This window comes from Notechis scutatus, chromosome 1 (assembly GCF_049901735.1).
Source record: "Notechis scutatus isolate UNSWTSFEM ecotype Mainland chromosome 1, rNotScu1.2, whole genome shotgun sequence".
NCBI classification, from domain to species: Eukaryota; Metazoa; Chordata; class Lepidosauria; order Squamata; family Elapidae; genus Notechis; species Notechis scutatus.
The window spans coordinates 270,008,248-270,034,451 of record NC_142009.1 but is presented as its reverse complement, the minus strand read 5'-3'; the positions used below and the strand labels follow the sequence as shown (position 1 = coordinate 270,034,451).

Genomic DNA, 26,204 nt, shown 5'->3' with positions numbered 1-26,204 from the left:
ATACTTCGTTTAAGTGCATAACTTAGAATCCAAGTGATAGGTCTGTATACATGAGACATGCCATATATCAGGTGGTATTTTCAGTTTACAATTAGCAATATTTATATTTATATTATATTGCATGTTACAGAGTTAGAAAGCAGGGGGGTTAAAGTGCCTTCTAAGACTTATATTTCTAGAGATTTAAAATACTTGTGTTTATTTTTTTTATTCATATAATGCCAAATACGATAAACCTATTGCTTATCTCAAGTCTAAATGCAAATGTCAATTATTTATGAGGAATTCTTTTAAAGCCAACAGAAGCCATAATGGGTCTTGCAAAATTCATGGACTAGTCTAGTGTCAATTCATAGAATAAACAAAGCAGATTGGTTTTAAAGTGAATAGAAATATTTTCTTTATTTTTTTGCTATATTATTATATCAATGCTTATCAAAAAAAAGGTGTTAACACTTGTATTACAAATTGGCTTTTTAATTTCAATTTAACTTAGATTGCTCATATGTTTGCTTTTGCAGCCTGAGACTTGGTCATTTCTTGCTATCATGTAGTTCTCAGTGCAAAGTTAGGGGTAATCCAATATGTATGCTTGGAATGAAAGCTGATTGGTAGGTTCATGAAAATACCTTTGTCCTGTGCAAAATTGATATCCCAGAGTGCATAATGTCCCTGACAGACATTAAAGACTGTGAAATCTAGTCCTTTCCATATGCACTTTTCCTTTATATATACATTTGGAACTGCCACAAATGTTACAGAATTGGAACTGGATTTTTGGGTTAAGAATTAGACTAATTTAAAGTTTCTTTTATTTTATCAAGTATCTAGGTAACATTTTGATTAGCGCCTTGATATATTTTTCTCTGAGCAGATTTTACTTGGTTTATTGTCAAAAGAAGTTACCCTGATTTTTAAATGTTTGGTGTCACTTGAGTGGTAACTGCTAAAACTGTCCTGGCCCAATCAATTTAAAAGAAAGTGATGGGTAACTCATGAGCCTTTAGATCAGTGATGGTGAACTTTTTAGGCTTGACATGTCAACAATTCAGAAAATGCCCAACTTTGCTCTGCTGGCATGTTACCCACACACACACACACACCCAGCAAGAAAGAGACACAATTATATTTTCCCCATTTAGGCCACCCTTAACAGTGGCATGCAGAGGCAGTGCTAATGCTAAAGCCTCAAGTAGAGGCCCGGGGCTCAATTTTAGCCCTAACCTGACTGCTGCTACTCAAAAAGGCCACCTGTTCCCCAATCTGCTGTGTGCTGGTTACCTTCAGACAGTATTCTCTTTTTATTGACTGGCCCCTGTAACTTATCCAAGGCTGCTGTGGGTTGCATAGTCCTTGGGGTGCAGAAAATACTCTTCTGCAGCCTCTGAAAACTGCATGAAAGCACACCCTATTCTCACACAATTTTCAGAGGGTTCAAAGGCCATGTGATATCCCATTCTCACATTTTTTGAGGCTCTGCAGCATCCAAAAATCGCACAAGAACAGGTCATGCTTTCAAGAATAGTTAGGTATTGTTGAATGCTGGCATGCCACTCAAAACATAGTGGCATGTCACCATTGAGAACTGTGTCATAGGTTTGCCACCACTGCTTTAGATTCTCCTGAATTTCATCTCTCTCCAGTGTAGCCAGCATGCCTGTAATGAGGATTTCTATGATGGTCAGTTTATTGATCGCTAGTGTAAAATTTTCCATTAAAACACACATTCTAGGCTTACTAAACTACTATATGTCATCCTTTCCACTTCTGTTTCATTTGTTTTCATGGTCATTTGTTTCTACTTTTTCCAAAATAGAACCAGTCCCTTGGAAAGGAAAGAAGGAAATCAAATATTATAGAAAATACAATGCAGCTTTTTGAAGCAGAAGCATAACAGATATCCCCATTCCTTTGATTTTTCTTTTACTTGTTAAATGTTTTTCTCAGATTACCATTAATGCTATACCTGAGTACTTCTCATATAAAAGTATTGCCAAATAACTCTTTCTTTTTAGTATATGCTACATTTTTCTTAATACCTGACTCCTTGCTAAAAAAATAATTCTTTTGTCCTGGAAGATAAAATCTCCAAGGCACCATTATTAATCTATCTAGTGCTTTAATAATTCTTGTCATATTGATCTTATGAACAAGTGAAGGCAGTTTCCTGGAATTTGTCAGTCATCTTATTCCATGTTTATATGTACTAAGATGGCATGTAGACAAGAGTCTTATGTATATCCTGTCTGAATATCTACCTCCAGCCTACTTCCAATGAATTGAATTTGGAATGTGGGTGAGCTTAATACTTTCATTCTGTTGTCCTACGCCTATATTTGATATCTGTACTTATTGGTTATGTAAACTGAATATTTCTTTCCCTAAGCATACTAGGCTAATTTAATTTCCAACATTTTCAAAATGCAGTGTAACTATCAATTTATGCTGCATACATTTGCATTAGAAAGCATTCTGGAGTCTCATTATTCTATCCTAGACTCAACAAACAACAAATGGAAATATTTTGAAAGGGGGGGGGAATCAATAATGAATCATAAAACAGCAGCCATATCATAGCATTCAGAACAAAATTCTAGAACAGTGTTAGTTGAAACAGTCAAGTTTGTTCCACTTTGAGAATAGCCTTCCTCTGTGTTCTTTAGCATGTACACATTTAGAAGAGGCAGTCGTGATCCCCCCCCCCCAAAGGACTTTATAGCTGCAGAAACAGCAAAAGAAATGTATGCTGCTGCTGCTTTCCAAGTGTAGTGCAGGATAATATTTACATTCACATGTCACTTGTCACATAACAGGCCTTTCCTTTCAATTACACGTAGTTACTCGCCATTCATTCAGTGACTTCAAAATTACAGTGGTGCTGAATGAATGGTTCCTGAAGTTATGGCCATTGCAGCTCCCCCATAATCACATAATTAAAATTTGGCAGCCCATCTACACTTTCAACTTCAAGTCTCCCCATTCACCTATCTCTCCCCCCTCCCCCCCCTTGTGGCTATTCTGCTCAATGGCATTCCTTGGTGACAGTGGTACTGAGGCTGAAGTAGAAGCCCAAGACCTTCAGCAGTCTCAGCCAGCCAAGAGATTAATGTCACATAGGGCAGGGAGCTTTACTGATACCAAGGGGAATGTCAAAGACACATTGCCTATTTCTGCTGTAGAATTTCAGTAGTAATTATAGCTAATTTAGATCACATCCTTTATAAGTATGAAGTTAAGATGTGCTTCAGTTAGTATCAGTTTGCACTTATTCTGATCTGTTGCCCTCCTCTCAATTACAAGGCTTAGTATTTGGTGGAGTTCAAATGTAATTTTTGCTATCGTTGAAAAAAAATGATTGATTCACCAATTGATTAATGTTGCTAAGGCAAAAAACATAGAATTGCATTGGCATGGTGCACCATGCTCCTAAATAGTTAGAGGAAGCATATTTATCCATGATGATGGAAGACTACCCGTGTGGCTTAATTTACTTTATTTTGTCCTGGATTAAACAGAACGTTAGGAGACTAGTTACTGGTAAGCCAAGGGCATTAGACAAAAGGTTGTGTGTGCTGTAGTTTTGAAGACGTCACAGTGATCAGAGAATTGGTGAGATGTAATGGTTAGGGAGTTGAATTAAAACTGGGGAAAGTGAGATTTAGGTTTACCCACAGCCAGGGTTGCTTCATGGGCAGCTTTGAGTGAATCAGTCCCTCTCAGCCAACTTGCCTGTAGGATTTTATTGTGGGAAGAAAATGGGCAGGGGGAGTGACATCTCTACTATTATGAGCTCCTGAAACAAGTCAGTATATAAATAAACTATCTGAACAAGCAAGATTGCTATTGTAGACCGAATTTAACTTAAAATTGCATGCTGCTTAATATGGGATAAGTTATTGGTCTAACTTTTTTTTTTACATTGATTGGCAGACAATTCCCTTCTTTCAGGCCTCCTTTTATGCCCAGGATTAAATTTGGGACTTTCAGCTGTCATAATATGTGCTTTATCATTGAATGACAACCCTTTCTATTTGAAATCCTTCAATTTTTCCAAAGATTGTAAATGTAAACCTTTTCAAATATTGTGGTTGATGGTGAAATCTGTGGGGAAAATGGTTAGGGGCTTCTTCAGGAAGCCCTCTGTGTTTTTGTACCCTTGTTTATTTATTACTTCTGGGACAACAGTGCAGTAGTCCATGTTACCACCACCTATCCACCTCCTAAACCTGTTTTCTGTGAGATGTAGGACTTTTATGCCCTTTGCTATTATTCTGGCAATTAAGTCATAATGCAAACATTGAAATAATTTCAGTAGTGCCTGCTCTTCACTCTGAAGCTTAGAGGCACAGAGACAGGATTCACCCTTTCCTATTGATTTTTGTGAGCTGAGCCAGTTTCACAAAGCATAAACAAAATCAAACTTTTTAAAGGAAAAGTAAAATGTAAATAAAACAAATACACATGGTGCTCTTCTATTAGAAGTGGAGGTCTCTACACCCAAAGTTTCCAGAAAAAGACTAGCAAAGTTACATATTGTTATGGATCACAAGAATTTCCAAAGAAAAGCATGTATTTTCAACAAACGGCCTGAAATACAGATAAAAGGTCACATATATATATATATATCACCTCCAGATATCGTACCCTATATGAAATTGTGACACCTTGCACCAGGCAAATAAATAAATAAATGCGTAAATGGACACAAATGCCTGGGTTGAGATTTTTGCTATTTACTATAGAAATAGCAGGTTTCTGAAGCAAATGTGTTTCTACCTCAGTTTCCTAGACTTTTCCAGCTTCTTGCAAATACAAACTGTTACTCAGAGATTGATGAAGAGATGGAAAACCTTGCTCTTTTCCAGCCACAGTCCACAGACTTCTGGTGAGTTCTTTGTTGTAAAAGGATCAACCTTTTGTATTTATAGCAGAGGGAGGGGCTCAGGTAATCTGATTCTGCACATAATTAAGAGCCATGTGTCACATATGCAGGGAGGGTAGGGTGTAATACATTGTATCTGGCAAGCAAATTGCAATCACAACAGCTACATTCTGAGTATGAAAGGCTGGAATCCTTCAGTTAAAGAATTCTGTGTCTTTTATAAAAACTTGTATGTCCTATACAAGTTTTGGTAGCATATATATTGGCTCACAAGGCAGAAAAAAATGGTGTCTAATATTTTGAAAGAGGCCTGTGTGTATTATGAATACACCAAATAATTTAGAAGATTACATGTTCTTTATCTCAGTAAAATATATTAACTAAAAGTCTTGATTGACCAAAAATATGATAGGTGTGGAAGAACTGCTGGCTTGTCTGGTAATAGCCACACACATGGAAGATTGAGACTTGGAATGTAAGAAAAGTAAATAGAAAAGGTCATGGATTACTAACGTCTGTTATATGAAACAAAAAACAATTGAAAAGTTCTAATATTAAAATATTCTGATTTTGTGGAGCAGAGTTGATAAATGCCTATAGGAAAGTGAAAGATGTATTTAATTATGAATGAGAAAACTATGTCAGAACATGTGATTGATTTCAAATTGTGGGTCTGAATGAAAATAGGAATTTATAGGTTGCATATTTTTATGGGAGTGTAAATGATAATGGAAGAACCAGGGCTCGATTTTGGTAAAAATTGTACCAACTCGCCCCCGAAATTCAACTATGCCCTGATTGGCAGTTCAGATAACTATTAATATTCACTTAAGACTTTTCTTTCCCTATGGCTATAAAAACAAATGAAATATGTGATAGGTGGTCAGGAAGTCTTCTTTTAAGAGTACATGTTGTCCTCAACTTACGATCACAATTGAGCCCCAAAATTTTGTTGCTAAAATTTTGTTGCTAAATGAGACATTTGTTAAGTGAATGTTGCCCCATTTTACGACCTTCCTTGCCACAGTTAAGTGAACCATGCAGGTGTTAAGTTAGTAACAGGGGTTGTAAGTGTGAAAAACAGTCATGTCACTTTTTTCAGTGCCATCGTAACTTCAAACGGTCAGTAAATGAACTCTTGTAAGTTGAGGATTACCTACTCATTTTCCTATCCTCTTTCAAGATAAGCAATATTATGTGAATCTTTGAAAAGGCGTAACAATTGCAAAAACATTAAGGGCTTAAGATCAGAAAAAGAAAAAGAAATATAATATAAAATATATTTATATAATATAAAAAGAAAAAGAAATATAATTAAAGCTATTTTATTCCAATGCCATTTATTCTCATTTTCCTATTTTCAGGTTATGCCACTCTAGAACATAACATGCATAAACTGTTCTGGGCATTGAGTGGTCTCTATTCATATTCTGGTAGAAGTCTTTCCAGTAAAGGGTATAAGGTAGAAAAGTGGACACGTGTGGGAGAGGAGTGGAAAGAGTGCAAGATTTAGCAACTTTGCCCAATCAACAAATATACAATGTTTTATTCTGAAATTCATATTTATATTTTATATATATTTTATATATATATATATATATATATATATATATATATATATATATATATATATATATATATATATATATATATATATATATATATATATATATATATATATATATATATATATATATATATATATATATATATATATATATATATGATGTATGAATATCAGCTTGAGTACAAAGTTATTATGTAACGAGAGAAGAAGGAAATAAATTAAGTACAAAAAGAGTGATTGGTCAATTTAGAGATCCAGAAATGAATACAAGGAATAATTTTTGATGGACATTAGATTTTTATTTTTAAATCTCCATTTTGAGTATGTGGACTAAGCAACAGGCTTTTCATGTATACACAAGGAAACAAATGAGCGTAATGTGATCTTTTTATGATGAACCACTTGGAGAATTAGTAAACGATAGACAGGTATTGAGAGGTTCCAAATTTAGAAAATCCATTAGTTGATAGCAGCAAATATAGAGTGACTATTAGATGAGAATATTCAAGTTCTATTTTAAAAAAAGAAGATAAATTAATAGATCAATTGGATGAATAAAAATGGACTTTAGAAAAGAGAATATATTAAAAACTGTTTGGTGAGGCAAATACGTAATTGTGGAACTCTACATTTGCTCTACAGTTTTATGCAAATAAGAATTATGAAAAAAAGATGCTTCATGGAAAAATGGGATGAAAGAGGTGAAGAAAAATGACTTGGAAAATCAAAATGATAATGTATAATAAACATATAGAGAAAAAAACAGTTGTAAAAGTATGTAATTAAAAAGAAACATGAAAAGAGAAAGTGGAAAGCAGTTTAAATGAAAATGAATGTTTCAGTAGGGCATGAAACAGTTATTTTCGTGGGATTGTGGGGGTTATTGTGTGAATCCCAAAATAGGCACAGCCTTTTAAAAAGCATATTACACTTTTATTTCCATAGACCCAAACAGTTGCATGTCTGTACAGGTGATCCTTGACCTATGAACATTTGGTCAGTGACTATTCCAAGTTAAGACAACAGTGAATGAATGATGGATTACAACTGGTCTTCAGAATGCCAGCTGTCCCAGCATCCTAATGGTCATGTGATTACCATTTGCACTTACAACTGGTTTCCAAATATCCCACAATCATGTGATTGTGATTTTGTAACCCTGCTAACTTCCCTAGAAAGTCAAGAGGGAAATTGGAAGGGAAGGTCACAAGCCGCTGGGGTATGTCTCCCCACTCATGCACCCTCCCCACCCCCGCACCTCCCCAACCCACACTGCGTCACTGTACAGCCTCCCCAAGCATAATACCCTCTAGCCCAGGGGTCCCCAACCACATCCCCGGATGCACCCGTCCCTGAACCCTACCTGGGCGCGCATCTGATGAAAAAGTGCTTCCGGTGACTTTTCCGGGAAGCTCTCCCACTTTTCAAGCCATGTGATGTCTCTACATACACTGCTCTAGCCCACACACCTCTTGTTCTCCTTCACACCTCCTTGACTCTCATACTCCCTCCCAACTCCCTCTTCCACCCAACAACATCAGCCTACTGCTCATGGGCTTGACACTTGCAACTTCCTGCTGGCTTACCCACCCTCTTTGGTTTTGGGAGGCTGGAAGAATTTGCCACCCCAAATGAATGTGGGTTTCAGGTTACGATAGGAACCGGGACTATGGGGTTGTTGTCATTAAGCAGTTGTACTTAACAGATGCATTGCTTAGCAACAGAAATTCCAGTTTCAATTGCTGTTGTAAGTTGAGGGCCACCTGTACAACAGGGTGTTTATATGAAGGAGCTTTGCATATGTATTCTGCTAAATCTCAGTTCTTACTTAGATTATGCCAGAATTAGGACTTAAATATAGCCTAGTATCTTGTTTCTCTCCATGCCCAACCACAAGATGACAAGCATTTAGGAAATTTAGGACCTATCAAAACAATTTTTTCAGCAGCAAGTGGCTAATTTGGAGCATTTGCTACAACAGAATAATAACCACTTAGATCATGGCTTTAAGAGAGCAGATTTCTACTAGTAGTTATCAGTACATCAGGGCATTTTCTGCAACATTAAAGGTCAGTGTGCCACTGAATAATAGAAGCACGAGGGAAAGTGCTGTTATATTCATATTCTGCTTGTAAATTTAATATCTTTTATATGTTTATATAAGCCCATCTGTGTATAAACTGATTTTTGATTTTTAACAAAAAAAAATATCATAAAAATGTATCAACCATGGATAAGCCAACCTCAAAAAAAATGTATTTTTAATTTTCACAATTGGTTTATCCATGGGTGGCAAATTTTCATGATTAAAAATTTGAGGGATTGCTTATTCATGGACAGGATTAATTATGAGTATACATAACACGTATGGATAGTTATATATATATATGGCATTCAGCTTTGTTCGGGTATTTTCCCACGTCATAGTAGTTGTGCTTTTAAAGTTGTAGCGACGTTTCAGTTTTATATATATAGTTTTATATATATATAGTATATATACACATTATATAGGGTGTGTGTGTGTGTACATACATACATACATATATACACATACATACATACTTATATATAAGCCCAACTGTGAATAAGTGTAGCCCAAATTCTGGATGCATTTTGTTACCTAAAATTCTCAGATTCTCCCCAGGTATGTGACAGGCTTTTCTCTCTTATGCTCTTTTATAGGGGCATTCTCTGTCTCCTACTTAGAAGTAGGTAGAAAATTTGTGTTATCTCCAGTTCTCCAGATTATTGGATTCCCAGTTAATCATTCCTCCTTGTTTGTGAGATTAATGAGATAGGATCAAACTACATTTGAAAACTGTAGTTAATACATTAATAAGAATTAATACATGAGTGAGATAAAAATAATGTTTTAACATTTTGGTATTTGCATGTTAAATGCAGATGTTTATTGATTTTACCAAGGGGAAAAAAGAAGATAATGTGAGTATAATTTTTGCCGTAATATGTTGTGGGATAAAATTGATACTGAATCCGCAAACATAACCTATTTTGGTGTTATCCAGAATTAATATAAAATGCAATTGTAAACAAGAAAAAATATTTGAAGTAGATAGAGATTAATGCATTAAATGTGTATGGCAGTTCACTTTGGGGAAAAAGTATAGAATTATATCTTTGAATATTCTAATGAATGTGATTTTAAAAAACTGAAATTTTGCAGGGTTTTAAAATTAGACTGTCATAGGTGGTATACTTGACGTGTATTTTGATAGAATTGTGTGTGTGTGTCTCTTTATCCCATGGTGGCATAGGAGTTGAAAGTAGATATAAGAGAGGCAACCATGGCTCCTGTTGCTAGGAAGCCTTTTATGTAGAACATTTTATGGCATGTTTTTATTTAGTTAGTATCTACACAGCTTACTTGCTACATGATAAATAAGGACAATTATATACTCAAATTTTTTTGCAGACAGTTAGATTACAGATTTATTCAACAGCATTTTTACAGCTGCATTGTTTTTACAGGACTGAACCTTGCATTTGAATCCAATAGAGCTTGTATCTTGAAAAACATCCATTATGCAAAGTAATAATTTCAACATAATATTAGTATTGTTCATTTCTATGGAGGAAAAATACTAGTAACTTGTTTATATTTTCAAGAATGTTCCAATAGTGTCTGAATTTCTTTAACAATTATTTTGGGGAACTGGCAATTACTGGTAGTCCTTGATTTGCAATTTGGTCTGGAATTTCCAATCTAACTTGGTGCAATTTAAAGCAAGTCATCATGTGACTAGACCCAATTTTAGGACCATTTCTTACCATGGTCTTTAGGGTGATAATTGCAGTCATTAAATAAAACAATCCTTAAGTGAATCTGACTTTCCCAGTTGATTTTCCTTATTAAAACTAGCTGGGAAAGTGGCAAATTGTGATCACATGATTGCAAGATACTGCAGTCATCATAATGCAAATCAGCTGATCACATGACTGTGGGAGTTGTGCAACAGTCGTAAGTTCAAGGCTGGGTCGTCAGTCACTTTTTCCAAGGCCATCCTAACTTTGAAAAGTCATTAAACAGTTGCAACAGTTTAAGAATACCTGTATATATAGTGCCACTCGTATAATACATTCAAAGCAGAAATAATAATTGTTTAGTTATTTTTCACATTTTAAGCCACTCATCTCCTTTATAACTCCTTATATCTGGGTTTATAAATTTTACTGAGAAATAGCAGGTGGGGTGAGACTAGTTACATACTATTTTTGCCTGGATCAAATCAGCATACACTACTTTATAATATTATCTTGCCTCATATCAGGAGCATAATGTAATCAGTAAATACACCAGGAACTCGGTGTATTACTGAGTCCTGTAATACTGTTCCATTTAAATGCAATATTTACTATCATTTTTTGAATAGAGAGCATGATTAGAATTATGAAGTAAGGTAGAGTTCCTTCTGCTCTATTGCACACAAACATCTTTGCGGATCTGACACTGTTTTTCTAACAGTGCGCTGAATACTGCTTGAGTAGGGGAAATTGCACAAAACATGTCCAGTGCATCAGCATTTTCATTGTATACTGAGCTGAGTCTCTTCATATGGTCACATCCCCTTTTTAATCCTGGTCCTCATGTTTCTTTCCCAGTCCAGCCTGTTTTTGTGGTGTCTGTTGCTGGTCTCCCTGAGCTTATGTTCCTGTGGTTGAATGTTTTTCTATGTGGCTCAGTGTGTTAAGACCTGCAGAACTTAAGTGGTGGTATTCAATTGGTTCGACAGGACAGTGATCTAGCATTAGTGGTTTGTGGTAAGCAGAGAAGTGATGGCTGCTTTTAAGTTGGATTTCCTCCCAGAAATGATGGTGGATCATTGCTCCTTGAATGCCAGCCCCATGTAAGTATTTTGTTTTCAAAGTCATCTACATTGATACTGATTGCTTTGAGTTTATTACTTTGAAGGGTTTGGGGGTGGGAAATTTGCTCAATTGAGTTTAAAAAAGCAAATACATGTATTTGGATAATAAAATAGAGCCTGAAATAGATTTAGTTTCCCAATATTGGGCAAAATAGCCAATTGTTCCATAGTGGGCTAATTCTAGGGAGGTACGTTTTATTTGCAAATATATAAGCTAATAGTAATAAAGCTGTATAATTTGGCATGTCATTCTAATCTAGGAAGTAATGTCCTAAATACATGTAAATATTTATAGCTTGACATTTAGCACATTAAATACGCAATTTAATGTACTATGTTTCCTCATACTTTGCTATATTTTAAACCCAAAATTTTGTAAGAATTAATTATTATGGGTAACATAGTTATTGAAGCATTGCAGTTATCTATGATTTATTATTGAAGTATTCACTACATTGGAATAAATTAGCTTCAGGTAAGTGCACAAAGTATGTTGACTTATTTTTCTTCAGATAAACTGTCGGTATGCTTTATGTAAGGTACATTAGAGTCCCTCAGTCTTTATCAATACATAATGACTTATCTGAATTAATAGTTTGACAAGGCTGTGTGTGTCCATAGTGCTTTATAGAATATAAGAGATCAAATCCCTTCCTCACATATTTTGAGGAATCTTAATTCAGCTAAAGAAAAAGAAACAATATGGGAAGGGGAAGAGGAGTTGGAATTAGAGATATATAGGAAAGAATGCATTACTTCAGTTGGAAATATTTAGAATTAATCACAGCAGAAATGGAAACGTGTCTGTCAACACTTATATCCTAAATACATTGCCTATCAGACAGTACTCAACAATTTATATATGTATTTAGTTTTACTTGATAATGGTTTAAGACAGAAATCCTCAGGTATGCATTTTATTTATTTATTCGATTTATAAGGCCATCGATACCAAACAACTGATTCTGAGTGGTGAACAATATAAAATAAAACCAAATTGCAAATACAACACAGAGAAAATAAATGCAGCTGCCAAGAAATTATAATCCAATCAGAAAATGGGACCCTTAACAAAATGGGATCCTTACCAGGTCCCAGTATATCACTGGGTCTTTAAGATCTTATGAAAGGTCAAAAGGGTCAGGTCTATTCTAATCTCTGAAGGGAGAACGTTCCAGAGGGCATTTTTGTTAAGTTGTCAGTGTTAATTGTATGTACCACCATGACTCACTAAAATACCTCAACTTTTATGTTTAATATCAAATGTAATTTCTTCTCCATTTGGTAGAGCTTATCCTATGTCATTGATATATTAAGCTTTGAATTAATAAAAAAAGAACTAACAGTACATTAAATTTGTTCATTGAGTTTCACAAATTAAGCATAAGATGATAATAGCCGTTAAACAAAAATATTGAAAGAAAGTAACATTAAAATTATACTTCAAATCTCCCTTGAATTATCATTGTTTTTTCCCCTGATGGTCAGTAAAGAAGCAGATGTTGGCACTTCCCTGGAAATTATGCTGCACACTTAGATAATTTAAAAATTGCCCCATACATATTCTACTTCAGTTCTAAACTCCAAATATGAAATATATATTAAAGAGGAAGTACTATATAAAAGGATTAAAGAAGAATACTTAAGTAATTTCTGCTTAACTTCTTAACTTTTGCAGTCTTTTGTTACTTTTAGGGATTAATATCAGGAAACTTGTTTGTTAAAATTATTCTCCAAATGCTTTTAAATACTTTTAAATAATTTAGCATATTTTATTCCTTTGAGGTGGCTATTTAAAGCAATTATTAAAACCAGCTTGAGCCCCACAGCTGGTTCAAGTCCTCTGCTTCTTGTAAACTGGGCAAAGAATATAAACACTACCCTTGCTTCTCATTCAGACACTTAATTCTAGAACAGCTCCTCTGAAAAAAATATTATCTTTAGGAATGGTCTAAGATGGATGTAGCACCAAGCAGCCATATTTGAAGGCATTTCTCAATGTCATGCCTTATGACTTTGTATATTCCTACCATGTATATTTAAGAGAGAAAGCCTAGGAAAGTGGGAGCGGTGAAGTAACACTACTCTGAAACTTTCTCCCAGCTCGGTATACAAGAGGCTCTAGATCAGGTGTGTCAAATTCGTGTCATCTCAGCATCGTCATGTGATGTATCACGACTTTTCCCTCCATTAAATCGGGCATGGGCGTGGCCAAGCGCATGATGCTTGTGGGTCACGAGTTTGACAGCCCTGCTCTAGATGAAATTCTGATAGATGGATGGCTTTGGTAGTTCACATTAATCCCATGAGGCAAAGGGTGGACTTTAGTAAGAGGGAGTACACAAAGAGACAATCCAGTTTGTTCGGTTTAAAAGAAAATCTAAATCATCTCACTGTTTTTTAAATGTAGAATATTGGGATTTACATTACAGTGAGATTCATACATAACATGATTTTCAGCTAAATCATAATAGAAATGGAAGCTGAATTGAAAACTCAGAATTGAGAGCTGTCAAGAAAAAGGGAATGAATATACTATGCCAATTCAAATTTTATTTTTATCTCCAAGGAAAATAAGATAAAGAGTTTTTAAAATGTCTTTTATTGATTGAAATGCATAAATGCATTAAGGAGATGGCTGTCATCGAAAGCAGTGCAACCTGCAACGAGTACTTTATAGTATCCGTGGCAGCTTAGCATCTTGCTAGCAGCAGCATTTAGGGAAGAAACCATTTAGTAGAGTCCATTTTGATTGTTTTAAGGTAATTGTTATTTAAAGTACATCCATTTTTATCATTTCTACCAATCACAAAGTTGATGGATGAAAAATGGGTGGTTTACATTTTACACCTGCCCTTATTGAATGTATGTGCCTGCATTCTACCCTGTTTCTCCAACAATACGGCCTCCCCCAATAGGAAGTCCCAGCATGTTTTATAGGCATGAAATGAAATTAAGCCCCTCCCCCCCCAAATTAAGGCCTATATTAAAACATGCAAAATGGGGGGGAATGGCGGGGGGGCTTGCCGTTAGGAAGTACTTTTGTTGCACACCCGGATATGGTGCTGCCTGTGTTGACCTCTGCATTGTTGGGGCACTTTGTATCGGAAGACCTTCTGCCACTGTTGCTTTCCCTTCTCCCTGTGCTGCCACAGCATTTGGAGCAACGCCGCGGTGTTTGACATAGCCACGTGGCATTTGGCACAACCACGCGCGGCCAACCAGGGCTCCTCCCTGCAACCGGAACCTGGCAGAGACACTCAGCTTCATGTGCTGCTTCCCTGGCCGGCAGGTCTAACAGAGAGCCTGAAGCCGCCCGTCCTTTCCACCTCTCACCCAGCCCGTCCCGGTCCCCATGCATCTCCAAACGTGCCGGCAGCTCCAAACGTTGCAGCGGCACGGGCATCAGGCAGAGGCGCTCACTCGGCAGGGCTCAGCTTGGAGGACGTGGCGCGGGCCATCGCCTTGCCTCCCTGTCCATGGATGGGTGGGCGCTATCACTGCCTCGGGCAGCCTCTCCCAGTGGCCACTTCAGGGTCAGGCTGGAGGGAATTGGGAAGGAAGCCAAGCTCGGGTCAGCCCGGCTTTTTCGCTTGGCAGGCGGGGCACACCCGCGGCTCGCTTTCCTGGCTCTGCCAAGCCCACCCAGCTCTGGCGCGGCCCTGGCGGGATGAGCGGATGGCCCAGCGGGGAGGCGCTCGCTGCTTTGGCCAGAGCTCCGCCACCGGGCAGGAGGGCCCGCCTGTCAGCTGCGCTGGGCGCCCCAGGCGAAGCTCTTTGTGCTCTGCCCAGCGCCAGGCAGGGATGGTGGCTGGGCGCTTCTCCCGGGGTGGGCCAATCCTGCACTGCGGCCCCGGGAGATTCGCCTGCGGCCCCGGGAGATCCGCTTCCCTCTTGGGCAGGGGAGGCTTTGTTGTACCAGTAGTAGGGCGTCGTTTTTAAAAGAATGGGCTTTGCCTTCGAACGATGCCCGGGAAGGCGGCGACAGGAGCGCCTGAAGCTGTGTGTCTCCACCGGGCTCCTGTTGCAGGGAGGAGCCCTGGCCAGCCCCGCGTGGCTGCGCCAAACGCCATGGCATTGCTCCAAATGCCGCAGCAGCACGGGAGAAGAGAAAGCAACGGTGGTGGAAGGTCTCCCGATACGAAGTGCCGCACCAACACCGAGGTCAACATCCAAGCCGTCGTCGCCCGCTTGCCCGAGGATGCAAGGGGGGGGAATTAAGTCACCCCCGAAAAGATGGCCTAGCCATTTTTTCGGGGCTCAAAAAAAAAAATAAGACCCGGCCTTATTATATGAGAAACACGGTACTTCTCAAACTTTTTTTTTACCTATTTCCCCAAAAGGAGAAAATCACATAGATTTCATCATTCAGTGTTCTGTAGGGTCACCACCACAAGTTCATGGCTGAAGGGCAAATTTATAATCAGATGCTTAACTGTTTTGAAACTTAATTAAGACCTCAGAATAAATCAAACAGTATATCCACAGTAGAAGCTACATCTATTTGGATGTTTATGTAAAATCCCCCAGTGGTGGAAACTGCATCTCTTAGTAATCAACTTTGTTCACAGTTTGTGTTTGGTATTCTGGACAGTATCTTTCTCTGAAATTACAACTGGCACGCCAGCTAGTTGATTCCTATTTTATCATAAACAGATATTTCATGAAGCTAGAAAGTAATGTGGATTCTGTGATTTGGTAGTCCTTTTGGGGTTCTTAAATTTTTTTCTGGCAGATTAGAGAATACTCAAAGACTAAAAGAGTTTACTCCAGTGGGCATTTCACCAGCACCAACCTAACTGCAGGGTGTACAGGTAGCCTTCAAGTTGCTATATTTGATATCGGCAATTTCTGTCCCTGAGTGATGCAGTTGTAAAGCGCAACATCACATGACTGTATTGCATAGTGATGGCAGTTTCCTGCCAGCTTCCAACTACCAAGTCAGTGGAGAAGGCAGCAGGAAGTTGGAAGTCCCAGCCTGGCTTACAGGCAGGCTGATAGATAGGTAAGCAGCTGCTGCTAGGTGGGAGAATGAGCAAGGGCGTGTATCGGGTGGTTGGGGAGGCATGGCGCTAGTGTGGTGGGACTTGAAGTGCTACAGCTGGGTAACTGAAGGTGGCCAGTGGAGAAAAGAGGTGCAAATGGCTGGAGGATAGGGTGTTGTAGTGTGCGTGCAGTAGGGATTGGGGGAGTGTGCACCAAGATGCACAAGTAGCAGGGAAGATGCAATGTAAGTGCAGCAGAGCTTGGGGTGGTTGCTGCTGGGTGGGAGAGGGTGCACAAGTGCAACAAGGCTCAAGAAGAATAGGTGGCCGGCAAGGTGCATGGGTGAAAGAGGCTTATCCAAGCAACTTGCGTCCTTCCCTGCTGGCCTCCCTAATGACTTATGGGAAGCTGGTAAATTGTGATTCCATGACTCTGGAATGCTGCAACTGTTGTAAGTGTGAACTAGTTGCCAAACATCAGGATCACAATCACATGATTGCAGGGGGTGCTAGGACAGCTGGAACTTCAAGGAACGGTCATGACTATTACTTGTTCAGTGCCGTTGTAACTTCGAACAGTCTCTGAACAAGTAAGTAGTCATTAGCAGAGGACTACAGTGGATATAGAAAGTCTTCACAAATGCCAGGTTTTTGAGATGTAAAATAATCAGACCAAGATAACCACTTCAGAATTTTTCCACCCTTAATGTAACATAGAAGTTGTACAGTGTAATGGAAAAACATCTAAATCTTAGGAGGAGGGACTTAGAATAATGGGGCTGCATAAATATTCACATGCTCTTAGAAGTAGGGATGTAGCTGTGTTCAAAATTAACTCATCCCATTCAAACTGATGATAAATACAGGTAGTCCTCAACTTACAACAATTCGTTTAGTGACTATTCAAAGTTATAATGGCACTGAAAAAAAATGACTTATGACCACTGTTTTTCACAGTTACAACCTTTGCAGTATCCCCATGGTCACATGATCAAAATTCAGATGCTCGTTCATATTTACGACCATTGCTGTGTCCCAAATTCATGTGATCACCTTTTGAGATCTGACAAGTAAAATGAATGGGGAAGCCAGAATCACTTAACAACCCAGGTTACTAACTTAGAAAAAGCAGGGATTCACTTAACAACTGAGGCAAGAAAGGTTGTAAAATGGGGCAAAACTCACTTAACAATATAAATTGTGGTCATAAATTGAGGACTGCCTGTACTAGTCAGTACATATCTTCCATTGTTTAAAGTGATTCTAATGACATCCACATAAAGTTCAGCTGTTCTAGGATTTTTCTGACATTAACTCAGTTACCTCTTACAACAAAAGCCATGGTCTGCAAAGACCTTATAAAGCAACAAAAGGATCTCAAAGGATCTGCAAGGTATCAGGTCAGGAAAGGGGTGCAAAAAACTTTCCAAGGCATTGGCTATACCATGGAACAGTGAAGACAGTCATCAACAAGTGAACAAAATATTACTAAAAACTGGATGTCCTTCCAAAATTGATGAAAAAAACAAGAAGAAAATTAGTCCAGAAGACTGCCAAGAGGTCTGCAGCAACCTTAAAGGAGCTGGAGGAATTTTGGGGAAATACTGGTTGTGTACCACACGTGACAACTGCCTCCCATATTCTTCATGTGTCTGGGCTGTGGGGCAAGACAGAAGCCCCCCTTTTTTTTACAAAGAAAAATATCCAAACTTGACTACATTTTGCAAATGTAGATTTTTGTCTGACAAAAGCATATGGGAAAATGTGCTATGGTCCGATCAGACCCAGGTTGAGCTTCTTGACCAAAATTTCAAAAAATATGCTTGGTGGAAAAACAACACTGTTCATCACCAAAAGCACATCATATTCACAGTGAAGCATGGTGGTTACTGCATGTTTTTTTCCCTTATGTTGAACTGGGGCTTTAGTCAAGTTGGAAGGAATTATGAACGATTCCAAATATCAGTCAATTTTGGCACAAAACCTTCAGGCCTCTGCTAAAATAGCAATAGCAAATCACTTAGGCTTATATTCTGCTGCACTATGTTTTATAGCTCTCTCTAAGCTGTTTACAGAGTCAGCATATTACCTCAGCAATCTCATTTTACTGACCTCAGAAGGATGGAAGGCTGAGTCAACCTTGAGCCAGTCAGAATCGAACTCCTGGCAGTGAGCAGTGAGTTAGCTTGCAATACTACATTCTAACCACTGTGCTACCAGGGCTCTTCAAACTGCTAAAGAGGAATTTTATCTTTCAACATGACAGTGATCCAAAGCACTTCTCCAAATCAAAACAATGGCTTCACCAGAAGAAAGGTTTTGTAATGGCCCAGCCAGAGCCCAGACATGAACTCAGTTGACCATCTGTGGAGTGAACTTAAGAGGGGCTGTGCACTGGAATTGCCCTCACAATCTGATAGATTTAGAGTGCTTTTGCAAGGACGATTGCCATGGCAAGATGTGCCATGCTGATGGTCTGCTACCCCAAAAACTGCTACTATAAAAATAGGTGCTTCAAAATAGGTCAGTATTTGTTTAAGGTGTCTGCACACTTATGCAACCACATTATTGTAACATTTTAAATTATTTTCCACCTAAAAGATTTCTCTTGGTTTTCAATGGGTTGTACAGCTTATATGTTATATTAAAGGTGGAGAAAATTCTGAAGTGGTTTGTTTTGATGATTTTTTTTGTACATTTCAAAAATGTGGCATTTTAATGTGTGGGTAGACTTTCTGTATCCAGTTTACCTGTATAAAATCATGGAAGGTCCCTTTTTTTTTGTTTAAACCAGCAGAAATTTTATTTATTAATAATATTTATGCAAGTTATATGGTTGTCCATCTCTGGCTCTTATACAAGGGAAAAGATTACTTGTATATTTGGCATGCTTATTTATGGGTACAAGTAATCATTTTCTGTTTATTTAGTCTCAAAATTATACTGCTATTCTAGTGCTTGCACATTCATCAAAACATAAATAAATACTTCTCCAATCTTAAATACTTAATAATTAACTGAGTAAAACAAAGGAAAATGACACTGGACAAAAAAGTGTAGCAATTGAAGTAAAGTATTAAATGTGTTTTACATTTCTTATAAAGATTACTCTAAATAAAAAGGCACAATTTAGTATATTGGAGAAGAGTTATAATGTTTAGATATGTCCAGTTCTGGTTCTTTCTCTTACCTCAATCAACTGGCCCTTCTTATCATTCAAACATAGAGAAAGGCTTTATAGCAATAGCACTTAGATTTATATACCGCTTTATAGTGCTTTACAGCCCTCTCTAAGCGGTTTTTACAGAGTCAGCATATTGCTCCCAACAGTCTGGGTCCTTATTTTACCCACCTCGGAAGGATGGAAGACTGAGTCAACCTTGAGCCTGGTGAGATTTGAACAGCCGATAGTCAGCAGAAGTGGCCTGTAGTACAGCACTCTAACCACTGCGCCATAGAGGCTCTTACAGTTTATGAGATACACAGTTTGGAAGACAGTGGCCTTTAACACATTGCCCCTAAGCCTTTTAGGCCTAATGAATGGATATTTGCTTTTGTAAAATAGATGTGTTATTATTGACAAAAAATTGTTTTTTATAAAATTAGAGAACTAAAAGTGATGTTAGAAGTCATCTAGTCCAATGGCCTTCTGTCTAAATCATCTGCAACAGATTAACATCTACCTTGTGCCCCAAAAACTCCAGCAAAAGAAAACAATAATTTTCTTGTGGTAGCCTTGACTGACAGCACACACACTCAAGAAACTCTTCCAGAATCTAGCCAGAGCCTGCTTTCTTAAGGTTTTTAAGTCAATGGTTCTGATTTTGACATTTGAGGCAATAGAAAATAAGATCATCCCATCTTCTGCATAATAGTTATTGAGACACTTGAAGACTACTCTGTCTCATCTCCCTGTCCCCAGCATCATTTATTTTGTCGGATAAACATAATCAGATTTTTAAGTGCTCCTTACAGGTCTTGATTTCCAAATATTTTACTGCATTAGTTGTCTTTGAAACTGCTTCTATTTGTCACTGTCCTTAAAAAACAACTATACAACCTTTGGTAACCGAAACAGAGTATTGCAAATGAAGTCTAATCAAGGCAGAGTAGACTGGAAAAATCAAGACTCATGATCTGGAGTTTGTGTTGCTATTAATCTCCCCCCCCAATACTACCTTCCTTTCTAAATGCATCACACAGCTACCTTACATTTAATTTGTGATTGAGAAGGAATGTACATTACTATCAAGTATCTTCCCCATTCCATGTTTGTCCCTTTTATTGTCCCTTTTATTTTTCCTGGCAGATAATAGTGTTTTATTTCCTCCCTGTTCAATTCCATTCTGTTCATTTCAGCCCATTACCTGTTCTTTTCTAGACTTCTCTGGATCTTCTGTCCACTCTGTACTAGCCAACTTTATCAGCTTTGTGTCACACTTAATCGGCATCCTCTCAATTCTCTAATCCATCATTGACCAAAGTGTTAAACAGCACAGGGCTTGGGACACAGCCTTGTAACCATCCACTTGATGCTACCCTCCAAGCCGAAAGCATCATGAGATAAAGCTTCAAGAGCTTTGCTGAAAACATTCCCCCGATGTGCTAACCTAGTACCTCTCCCAAAGTATAGCATGATATGTTTGCAACAAATGTGAGCATACTTAACTCTTGTTAATTAGGGCATTCTCATCAAAGTGCTGTTTAATAATATTAGAGTATTATACATGAAATTACTGACAGGTCTGTAGTTTTCCAGGTCCTCCTTTTCAAGGATGTAGATGACATTTGCCGAGCCTTGCCAGTCTTCTAGAGTTCTGAAAGATTATTGAGTTTTGTGACCCCCTTCATTAGCATCTATCCGACCCTGGAAACTTGAATTTATTTAAATTAACTAAATGTTTGTTTATTCTCTTCTTGCCTAACCTAAACTTCAATTTCCTCCTTCCCCTCCTATGGCATCATAATGACCATTTAGAGCTATATTCCTCTTCTGGGAGAAGTCTGGCATAAAATAGGAGTTTAAAAATTCTGCCTTCTCAGGCTATCACTCATTACCAATACGATACTGGAGCACTTTGACTTACCTTTTATTTCTAAGTAGCCCCAGCTCATTCTGAGATTTAATCTTTCTGACATAATTTATAAAGTCCATTCCTATAATGGAAGAAAAAATAGAGTTGCTTTGTTTTATCTTTCTTTATGCATTCCTCCTTTAGTTTTCTTTAAGTGTTTCTTTTTCTGTTCAGGATTTTTGAGTATTTTTGTTTTGTTTTGTTGAAGTTAATGCTTGGCACATGTTTGTCCTTAGGTGATTAGTAATCATTCTCAATCTTGTTAAATTTCAGTCGTCAATATCGGTCCATTATTTTAGAATTGCAAGACCGTATGTTAAATCCAGGTGGTCTGGAATTAAATATGGCTTCCTGTTTCCTAAATGTTTATTCAGTTTTAATATGACCTTCCATTAGAAAATTTGTGATCTAAAGAGAAAGAAGCATTAGATTCATAAGTTGAAATAAATCACTGTGACATTTCCCCTAATACTATTTAATTTAGTTCTTTAGTTCAACAGGCAGAATTATTCCCATTTCTTCTGTGAATGATGCTGCCCACCTTTGAGTTTAGAGTTGATGATCACAAGTGTCCTGTGTTGAACAGCATCATTGGGTTTAAAGGTCCAATGCATGCTGCCCTTCTCCATGTTACAGTGATGTACCTCTCTGTTGAGCTCAGCTGCCCATTGCTTTGGAATGATCATTCCATTGTGCTATTGCAGTACAGGTAGTGCTTGACTTACAACCACAGTTGAGCCCAACTTTTTTGTTGCTAAGTGAGACAGATATGAAGTTAGTTTTGCCCTATTGTAGGATCTTTCTTGCTGCAGTTGTTAAGTGAATCACTGCAACTGTTAAATGAATAACATAGTTGTAAAATGAATCTGATTTCCACTTTGACTTTGCTTGGTTGCAAAAGGTGTTCACATGATCCTGGGACATTGCAGCCATCCTAAATATGAGTCAGTTGCCAAGCACCCATGGTCCCCCTTTAGGTTTCTGTTTTTAAGTCTGTTTTTTCTAACTTTTAGGTTTCATGCATATTAATACTTTTACCTTTGAGTCAGCGTTCATCATATTTTCATAATGATTCAGCATTCATATTATAAGGCAATGTTTCTGTTCATTCTATTTGATTATTTTTCTTAGTCAATTAGGTTAAAAGAATATCAGTTCTTAGGTACATTTTGTCAAATCAGAACCATTTTAGAATGGATCTAATTTAAATCAATTTTTCAAGAAGACTCAGCTTCATGATTTAAATCACTATTTACTATGCAAAATCCTATATTGATTTCTAAGAGTTTGTCTTTATGGTTTGATACAATCTGTATAATTATTCTTCAGCATCGAGAGCAGTTCAATTTTTAGAAGTACAAGTATATAGAATATATATAATTATTTTGAATATTTGAAATATATTTTCTCATGATGTGCTGGAACAACTATCACTGATTTTTAAATTATAGTACATTGAATAGAATTATTTATTGACTTTCATTGCACTTTTAGAGAGAATTACAGTCACTTTAAAGTATTTATCTGCCCTGCTCTTACTTGTTTCAAATGATTATCCAAAAACATTTTCATTTATAAACTGCTAAATAAAATTAGAAACGTTCAGACATATTTGGAAGAAGGCAGTGAGTCATCAGCCAACCACCTTTTTTTTGTATAGAAAAATATCCTTGAAATGCTATTCTCTTAGCATTTCATATTTGAGAATTCTATTTAAATACATTGAGTTTTAGCAATTTAGACACTGTGTATGAAGCAAACGGTTGATCAAGACTTTGCCAGGAAAATCACTTATCACATTTTTCTCATTGACTCATATAGCTCAAAGAAAATGAATGGCACATTGGATCATCCTGACCAACCAGACCTAGATGCTATCAAGATGTTTGTGGGCCAAGTCCCACGGAGTTGGTCTGAAAAAGACTTGCGAGATCTATTTGAACAGTATGGTGCTGTCTATGAAATTAATGTCCTGCGAGACAGAAGCCAAAACCCTCCTCAGAGCAAAGGTGAGAGGTTTTCTTCTTCCCATCAAGTTTTAGAAAGGCAGCATTTGGATGCGCTTAAGGCCACATAGAGAACCCGATGACTTAATGATTGACATCAAGTATAATTTACATTAAAAGATTTATCCAATTGTTTCCATTATTTATAACAACATATAGAGTCATCTGTTTATACCAAAATATAGAGGCACCTACTGGTGTCACTCTTTACTTTAGTTTAAATTACTACAGTAATAGTAAATAGTTAATAATAAATTGAACTAATTTTATATTGTTATCCACAATTATATGTGCTAATTACATTTTATAAATAGTGACCATTTATTATCCAATGAACATCTACAAAATTGGTTTCATAGTATACACAAGACTCAAAAAAGACAAAATTGTTCTGACCCCCAGTCCAGTTTATAAACTACTAACTTATTAGCAGGACAAGTAAAATATGTGAGTCATAAATGAGGTGTGTGGGCAGTTTATTTCAAGAGCAGATGGGCCAGTTATACTATAACTTACTGGGCCAGTTATGCTATAAATTACAGTTTGATGGTCTTATGTGGTAGAATGGTAGAATCTGTGTCACCTCAGATGGTAGGCAGAGGATGTTAGAGTCGAGGTAATAACTGGGGGGGGAAATTAAGAAAAATATAGTAAGCCTTCTTGTTCTGCTTTTTATTTGCAGGACATTTGGGTTTTCCCCCTGCACAAAATCGGAAGAAATAATTATATAGTTTGTACCAACTCGCGAAACATAAATTAAAAAGACCTAATAAACATATAACATCTTAAATATGCTGTCTGATCTAGAAAGGATTCATCTGCAGAACAAGTTTATTCTCCCATCCGCTGAAGCATTATTATCAGTAGGATATTGAAACGGTTGTAGTATAAGAAACTGCATAGAACAGAGTGGGTTAATAAAGATCCCCTTCTTCCAATAAAATTGTCCACTTTGTGTAGGGCATCTCTGGATCAAACAGACATTGTTTAAACATAGTCTATAATTAGGTAGTTTTGTATCATACATTCCACCATAAATTAACTAATTAGTTAAGATTCTTGAAATAAACAGCTTTTAGTCTCATAAAAAATGTCAGTGGTCATGTGAAGGCTACATCTGGAATATATGGCATTCAGAAGTATATGTCTCAAAAAGTTCAGAATTGGGTTGCTATGCCCAACTTAGATAATTAATTGATGTAATTTAGGCTTGAAATGATTTTTAGTGTGTGTTACAGAATGTGTTTATTTCATAGGGTGCTGTTTTGTTACATTTTATACCCGTAAAGCTGCACTAGAAGCACAGAATGCTCTTCATAACATGAAGATCCTCCCAGGGGTATGACAAATTATATTATTTCTTGTTAATTTACTCTGTATCAGCAAATCCTCACTGGAAATGCTACATTTTCCCTAGTAGATTATGCGGAATCCTTTCCTGCTGTTTGTTTATGACTTATATCAATTTATATTTTTATAAATAGAATTATAAGTTCCTAAATATTACATGTTTCAAATTAATATATTTTGTGTATGTGTGATGGGTGATGCTTTGTAGGATGTGCTCAAGACTTTGAATTCAACATTTTTCAAGCTTGAAATGCCCCATTTCAGTTACTAAATAGTTTCAAGCCTTCCTAGAAGTGATTTAAACATAAATAGGGCTAATTCATATTCAAAATACTTAATAAATGGACAAAAGAGGCCATTCTAAGCGCGATATGATTGCTTCATACTAGAAACATTTTGAATGTGTTTTGCATATTCCAAACAGTTTATTTTGAAAAATGTAATATTTCTCCATTACTTATTACAGATGCACCATCCCATTCAAATGAAGCCAGCTGACAGTGAAAAGAATAATGGTGAGTATGTGTAAAAAATTGTTTGGCCTTGGTATGTTTTATCACATTGTTGTGGCAACATTCATTACATTATATGCCAAAAATGGCAACTTATGGACATTTTAAAAAAAATTAAAGGCTCACATCCCAACAATGCCATCTATGAAATAAACATCCTTCTCACAGTTGTATGCTGTTCTGTTGAAAATTAGAATAAGAAATCCAGACATTTTATTTCATATTCAAAAGAAGCCAGCTTCAAGTTTGAAACACTTCTGATAATGTTGAAATAGATTGTTTGAAACTCAAAATGTATGTTTCCAGTTCATTGCTTTTTGCACACAGCTCTTCTAGTAAACTCTGAGAGAATAGATTTTCTGACTTTTGCTCTAGACTTGAAGATTCTAGATTTCATTTTGGGACAACTTACTGGTAAATTTGCTGGATTGTTCTATAAAATCAAGGAAACTTATCCGATCCAGTCAAGCCACTTTTCTAACTTTTGTTGTTGCTTTTTTAGCAGTGGAAGATAGAAAACTATTCATTGGGATGATCTCAAAGAAGTGCAATGAAAATGATATCAGAGTGATGTTTTCCTCTTTTGGTCAAATTGAAGAATGCAGAATTCTACGTGGTCCTGATGGTTTAAGCCGAGGTACACGCAGACCTATTTACAACTGATGACCTCTCTTCCTTCTCCTCTCTTCCTAACCCTTGTCTTCCCCCATCTGCGTACACATACATACCCCTTATATTTAATTGGGAAGTTTTAGAAATGTTCTTTGATTAGGAGATAGCTTGGATAAACTTGGATAAATTAATTTTGATTGTATTCCTTTCTCAGGTTGTGCTTTTGTGACTTTTACCACAAGAGCAATGGCACAAACAGCAATCAAAGCAATGCATCAAGCACAGACCATGGAGGTAAAAAAGATACCAATTTTGAGAAACTTTTACAT

The 26,204-nt window shown here is 37.0% G+C and overlaps 1 protein-coding gene across 50 annotated transcripts in view; it reads left to right on the top strand.

Moving 5' to 3' along the window:
- CELF1 (CUGBP Elav-like family member 1) overlaps positions 1-26,204 on the top strand; it is a 52,225-nt gene that overhangs the window by 4,833 nt on the left and 21,188 nt on the right. For 12 of the 50 annotated variants that reach the window (XM_087951439.1, XM_087951430.1, XM_087951422.1 and 9 more), the window contains exons 2-9: positions 4,782-4,885; positions 9,354-9,392; positions 11,201-11,314; positions 23,217-23,404; positions 24,658-24,740; positions 25,218-25,266; positions 25,766-25,900; positions 26,090-26,169. In XM_087951439.1, coding sequence (XP_087807565.1) covers positions 11,244-11,314; positions 23,217-23,404; positions 24,658-24,740; positions 25,218-25,266; positions 25,766-25,900; positions 26,090-26,169 — 606 coding nt within the window. In that variant the 5' untranslated portion in view covers positions 4,782-4,885; positions 9,354-9,392; positions 11,201-11,243. Of the gene's footprint in view, positions 1-4,781; positions 4,886-9,353; positions 9,393-11,069; positions 11,315-23,216; positions 23,405-24,657; positions 24,741-25,217; positions 25,267-25,765; positions 25,901-26,089; positions 26,170-26,204 lie in introns of all 50 variants that reach the window. The other 38 variants (XM_087951419.1, XM_087951440.1, XM_087951431.1 and 35 more) reach the window with 8 other exon arrangements.